The sequence below is a fragment of the Elephantulus edwardii genome, unplaced genomic scaffold (assembly GCF_000299155.1).
Source record: "Elephantulus edwardii isolate Elephantulus edwardi_28Jun2011 unplaced genomic scaffold, EleEdw1.0 scaffold00021, whole genome shotgun sequence".
Taxonomy (NCBI): domain Eukaryota; kingdom Metazoa; phylum Chordata; class Mammalia; order Macroscelidea; family Macroscelididae; genus Elephantulus; species Elephantulus edwardii.
The window spans coordinates 22,708,996-22,715,509 of NW_006399771.1; the positions used below are offsets into that span (position 1 = coordinate 22,708,996).

General features: G+C 41.8%; 1 protein-coding gene across 1 annotated transcript; it reads right to left on the reverse strand.

Moving 5' to 3' along the window:
- Nucleotides 1-5,580: 5,580 nt before the first annotated feature.
- LOC102850236 (putative ataxin-7-like protein 3B-like) lies at nucleotides 5,581-5,874 on the reverse strand. Its single transcript, XM_006882564.1, has one exon. The coding sequence runs from the start codon at nucleotides 5,872-5,874 to the stop codon at nucleotides 5,581-5,583; it is 294 nt and encodes a 97-aa protein (XP_006882626.1).
- Between the last annotated feature and the right edge of the window lie 640 nt (nucleotides 5,875-6,514).

The window sequence follows — 6,514 nt, forward strand, 5'->3', positions numbered from 1 at the left end:
AATGCATCAGCTGCTCCACAGGAGGATGACCAATCTCCTCCCATGGGATTAACTGCTTCAGAAAACCAAATGGAGTATCGGCTATCCGTTGATTCTGACTCCACAGTACACACAACAACAAACATTATAAACATCAATATACTCTATTATATAAAACTCTATAATCTATTCTAAAAATTGAGAAGTAATTTAAAAGTTTCTCTAGTGGCCAAGTAATAAGAAGCTGTGCTACAATCCTGAAGGGTAACTATTCGAATCCACCAGGTGATCCATGGGAGAAAGATAGGCAATCGCCACCCATTTAATGAACAGCCTCTGAAAACCCACTGGAGGGCCAGTTATGGGTTTGTTCTGATGTGACGGTAGTAAACAGCAAAGGAGGACAAGGGCCCCGGTGGCATAATGCATGTTGGACTGCTGCCAACCTGAAGATTGGGATTTCAAATCCACCAACTACTCCATGTAAGAAACATGAAGAATCTGCATATATCTCAAGAGAGGGTTACCGTAAGTACAGTCAACTCTACATGCCAGTTTGAGTGACAACTGTAGTTTCAATCACCAAGAAGTTCCATGAAAGATCTGTTCCTGTAAAGACTACAGCACAGGAAACATATACAGCAGTATTACTGCCACATGGGGTTCCATCAGTCAAAAATCAACCTGACAGCACTTAACAAATGTAAAATAATACACCACTCATAGCCTTAAAAGTTATTTGATAAAATTTAAAGAGCACTGAGGTCACTTCAGAAACCGAACCAGACTAGCACTATACCTATTAATGTAAAAAAACCCAACAAAACACAAAAAACTAAACATGAAATAAAATACCAAAGTATTAACTGTTCCTACAATTGAATGTTAGGTGTTCTATTTCTATACTCCATTTCACAATGTTGTAGTACTAATTTAAAGCAAAATGTCAGTGATAGTTATTTTCAGTAATTTATTATTCTTACTAAACAATTCATTTTTAGAAGTCAAATTTTTATAAATTCCTCTTGAGTGAACCTCATTAGATCATTATCATTATTAAACTTGTTAGATATCATTTATGGAGTCAGCTTTCACTCAGTTATATACAACAGAATGCAACATTGCCCTATTCTGTACCATCCTCATAAGTGTTATACTTGAGCCCATTGTTGTAGTAATTGAGTAAAACCACCTGAAAGCCATCTTTCTAGGCTGAGGCTCTACTTTATCAAGCATGATGTTCTCTAAAGACTGGCCTCTAGAAAGTGGTGTTTAAATTACTGTATTTGGAAAGAATTTCATAGGGTTTTTAAAGGCCTGCTGTTTCAGATGTGAATGGCTGGTCCTTCTTACTAGTCTATCTTATCCTATTAGTTCACCTGCAACCTGTTCATCACAGGTGACTTCTCTGGCACTTGACACATCAGTGGTACAGTTTCCAGGAAAAGGTGCAGATGGAATGCCCCTTGAAGACAAGGAAGAGAAAGCTTTGTCTCTTCATACTATGGACATGTTGCTAGGAGAAGCTCTTCCTTGGAAAAGGATATCATGATTGGAAGGATGAAGGGTCAAATGGGAGAGAGGGAGAGTTTCATCTAGATTAACACAGGGACTAGAGCAATGGGCTCAAGTGTATCAGAGACTGTGAAGATGGCACAGGATACAAAGGATTCAGGTCTGTTTTTCATATGGTCACTATGAGTCACACTTGACAGCACCTTAACAACAATTTGGAGAGAGAAAACTTAGTATCTTCTATTATCCATAATGTTCCGTGTTGTTGTGTACTGTGCAGTCAGAACCAACTTGTAGCTGACAGTCCAGCAGGTTTCCAGAGGCAGTTAATTGCATGGTAGGAGAATGCCCATCTTTCTCCCCTGGAAAAGCTGGTGGATTTGATATCACCTTTAAAAATTAGGCCATCTTCTGTTATGAATCATTTGTTTCTTGACAGCAAGAACATTGGCTTGAAATGATAAGACATATTAAAAGTCATTGAATTCTATTCCAATTACCCATCTTTTGCAGTGGGATGTTGGTTTTATATTGGCCTGGGTTCTATATATTTACTACTTTATAGGGAAAATGAAAAGTTTTATATAGTTTGTTTCTTTCACTGGCTGTTCAAACACAGCTAAACTATACAGAGAGAGGTGTAAAGCATAATGCCAAGCACTGTGGGCAGTCTGAATGTACCAGCAGCTCTAGAGCAGAAAGGTGGACAAATTCTTCCGATGCCACTTATGGTCCCTGAAACACAATGAAGTGTTGGAGGGTCAGTTAGAAATCCAAGGTGACAGCAGGCTTCAGAGGAGACTGCTCCTATTTATCCAGCAGATGTTACCTAGAAAATCCTATGGGGCAGTCCTACTTTGAGTCAGATTTAAAGCCAATGACCAAAAAGATTAAATTGAGAAGGCAGGCTGAGCAATTTTTTCTATTGTGATAAAATTCCCCTTCAGGAAAAACTGACAATGATTCAATAGAAATTCACCATTTATTTTATCATGTCAATGGCTGAAAAACACATACAACTTTGTAAGATGAACATACAGAGCCCAAATAATTTTTGTTTATTGGTTATTATTACTATTTACCAATGAGGAGATGCAGCTTATTTACACCAGCAGCCAAAGGGGCAAAGGGAATACACAGAATTAGTTAGCTATGTGTATAGAATGGACTACTTATGTAAAAATAAGAATTTCAAGAACAAAAGTCAGTGATAAACCTTATTACCCTCCCCCATGATCCCAGCATGCTATAATGCTAGGCAGTGGTCCCTGGGCATGCGGTGGTCAGAACTAATAAATGGAAGAAAGACCTACAAACCACAGAAATGTATTAAGAAACTCCTTTACCCCTACACACACACTCAATACATAATAGGATTACAGAGTGATCAATACACATAATTGAGGTGGAAAGGATAAGACTTAAGCTGTTAAGGGGAAGGAGATAGGAAAAGTTTCCAAACCACTGTAAATTACATACTAGGGGACATTCTTCCCCTAAAAAGAGAGGGGGGAAAAAAAGTTTGTTCCTTCAGGACACCTATAGGGCCAAGTTCACCTCACACTCATCAAGGTAAGGGACTACAACATAATGACCCTAATGGTAAAAATCATTAATTTTTTTTTGGGGGGGGGAGGGGAGAAGCAATGTGAACAAACCACAATTCAAAACTATTTTTCTTCTTTCTCCTCCAACCAAAATTAGGAGAAAAAAATCAAGTGGAAATAGCCATGTTATGCTCTAGACTCCCTCTTTGAAGGAAGAATGGATCAAAACCCTTACCTTCAACCTGCTTCCATAACATCATTTGAAAGTTAAGCTGGAGTCTCAATAAAATCCTCCTTTTCTTCTGTATCCCTTTGAAGTCTACAGAAGGGCAAAGAAAATCTAGGCCTCAAAAATATTTTAACTTCTGCTAAGGCTTAACATTTTAAGGACTATCATAGTTCTTTGAAACCAAATCTATAACCAGATTACAACTTTGATTAGGACAAATTGAAGCAAGCATTAACAGTTTTTAGGGCTCATTTCAGCTTTCCTGGCACTTCAAGTGTATAAACCAATCAGTTCAAATGTTTCATATTATTTTCTTCAGAAAGGACAAAACACAAATGCACAGCAGGGGCTTAGGAGACTGAATCAGAACCAGATCCATCCCTGTGTGCTATCAGTCAGCTTTTACTGCCCTTCTGCATAGGTCCTAAGAGAGGCAGTGTCATAGTGGAGGTTTGAAGGTTTAACTTCTAATGAAGTCAGTTATAGCAGGTGAGCAAATTAGAAAGGCAATCTTATAAAGGAGAAATGCTTAGGGATGGCACTGTTTTTCAAGTGCTGAAATTATCTTCCTAATCCAAGCTCAACAGGGGGAAACATAAGATTTTCCGAAGTTCTTGTTAAGAACAGGGAGAAATGAAACTTTCAAGAGAGATCACTTAAAGCAAAACTGGACAGTCTTCAGAAAGGATTATCAAGGAAAATTACAACAGTCAATGTGAGAACTTGGGCTGCACCAGATAGGCAATAGAGAAGGGGACAGGGAAAACATGGGACCAAGTCAGAAGGGAGAGGGTGGGCCCCTTATTGGGGCACAGAATGAGGTAAGAAAACAGTTCAAATGAAGCAGCACCATTCCTGCTAACCTTGGAGCTCCAGGCCTCTACACTTCACCAGCTCTAGTTACTGTGCTATCAAGCCAAAAAGGACTCATAGCAGACCCTCCAGAGGGATTTTAGAGGCTGTAAACTGCATGGGAGGAGACTGTCCATCTTTCTCCCATGTAGCAACTGGTAGACCAGAACCCCATGCCTTTGGGCTGGCAGTGAAACTCCTTACTATTAAGCCACCAGAATTCCCTTTAATCAACTCTTAGTACAGAGTAATTTTGATATGTAATTCTTGTCTAAAAAATGTTCTCACCCCATTCTCTGAAGACAAAGGAGCCCTAGAGGTCCTTTCCTGACTTTTTTAGCAACAAAGGAAAGCTCCTTTTGTCAAGGACTAATATGATTAAGTAAAAAGTGAGGGAACAGAGGTGGGGACAGCTTAGATGCTCAACACAGCCCACTTAATTACCCAAGGAGCAGAATGTTTAACGGCTGACTCTACACACGGTCACAGGAGAGATGATCCAGTCTTGCTCCTTGGCTCCTAGCACAAACTCATTCACATTACTGAGGGCAGTTGGACGAAGTCCCCATTGGGCTCAGCTTTCAAACCACAGGCTCACACAAGGTCAAACTGCTCCTCTATACCTTGGTGCTGCCCTTGGAAAGGGAAGCAGGTCGTGGATCTGGAATAGTAACCAAGTCAGACCAACGGGCTGGCTGAGTAACTAGTAATTCGGAGTGCGAAAATGTTAAATCAAACTATGTCCAAGAATAACAGATCCAGGAATGAGTCTTGCAGTTTGAGAAATCGTGCATAGTTTCAGATCCCCCCCGTTACTTCCCCAGGGGATAATTTTATCTTAGCCTATCTGGACAACTAAGGTGTTGACCATCTGTCAGGCCTATGCCAACAGGTAGGGGCCAGGAAAGGTGGCTCCATTGAGCCAAAGGGTAGCAACTGTCTCCAAGTGAGCGAAGTTCTTGTAAACACTGGATCTTTCAGAAACAAGTGGTTTTGGCCTTCTCTTTTCATGGGAGCCAAGGCCATTGATTAGGGCTTGATTTGTAATGCTCATATTGTCAGTTATCCAGTAAGCCCTTGGCATCAGAGGCTAAGAAATCAAAGAGCTTTGTACTCTGGGCACACAGACACTCATTTGTGCACTGTGAGAAGCACAGGGACCTAGTGTACATCCTGGTGTTCAGAGTTCAAACTCAACAAGATTAACAGGCAGTATATACAACTCCTTCTCATGTCCAACGTTTCAGAGCTGGTTCCAAGAAGTATACTCAGAATTGATCTACACTGGTAAATTCTCCTGGTTGGTTTCGTTTCTTTTTTAAAAGGTTAAGATCTTCAAGGGGAGTTGTGATTTTTATTTTTTTTTTCTTTTCCTTTTCTCGATCTAGCTTACTTCTCCAAGCCACAGGACTAGGCTATGCTATTGTCCTGGTCATTCCAGGCTCTCTCCTGTTGCAGCTACTGGAATTCCGGTGGTGAGCGCTGCACCTGCTCATCAGGCCCTTTCCCAGATTCTCCGGGAAGGGAGCAAAGAGGGAGGCGGCATGCTCCTTTATCTTCAACTGGCTGAATGCCAAAATCCTTCACACTACCAGTGTCCGCGAACTCCAGGTAGAAGTAGCCACATTTGACTGCCCGGTGAACCTCAAAACAGAATCCCAAACAAGAATCCTCTATCAGGTCTACGTATATCTCCTGAGCGATGGCCTCTAGCTTGTTAGTATCCAGGTTAGCCAATGAAATCTCCTCCATTTTAATTTGTAAACGACTGTGGCCCGGGTGCTCGAATTACTCACAGCAGCACTGGAAGCAGCAACACCTCTGGGTCCGCAGGCGCGCCTAGGCCCAGAGGCCTCTCGGGGCAGCGTTCTTCGGCGGGAGCTGTAGCGTCCGCGGCAGTGGCGACAATGCAGCGGCAGCCGCGACTGTTGCAGAATCTCAAGTCCTATCGTTTGCCTTGTGTCTCCAAGGGTGCGGGGTTATGAACGGGGGCTTGCCCCAACACACGAAACCAGACACCGACCAACGTCGCTCGCGGCCACCCAAGCCTCTTCCGCTCGCTGCTCCGGGCGTAGACCCGCCTCTCTGCTTCCGCTCCTCAGCGCGCCTGCGCACTGGCTGCTCACTGGCTCTCCCAGCTGCTTTCAGTACGTTGGTTGCTTTGGACTGTGTGGAAGTGGGTGGGAGGAACAAAAATGGATTCAACTTTTATCATTTCTGATTGCAGTTGCAAGGCTATTACTTACCTTTTCGCAGTTTAACATTGACATTTTAACATTCATTAATGTTTTCATTACCTACACTCTATTGATTTGCTCTAAGGGGACAAAAATAAAGTCAATTTGTGGTATGTTCCTAAATGCATTTTTTTTAAGGAATTGTTATTCCTAGG

Coding starts and splice junctions, on each gene's coding strand:
- LOC102850236 (XM_006882564.1), bottom strand. CDS start 5,874: ATGGAGGAGATTTCATTGGCTAACCTGGATACTAACAAGCTAGAGGCC.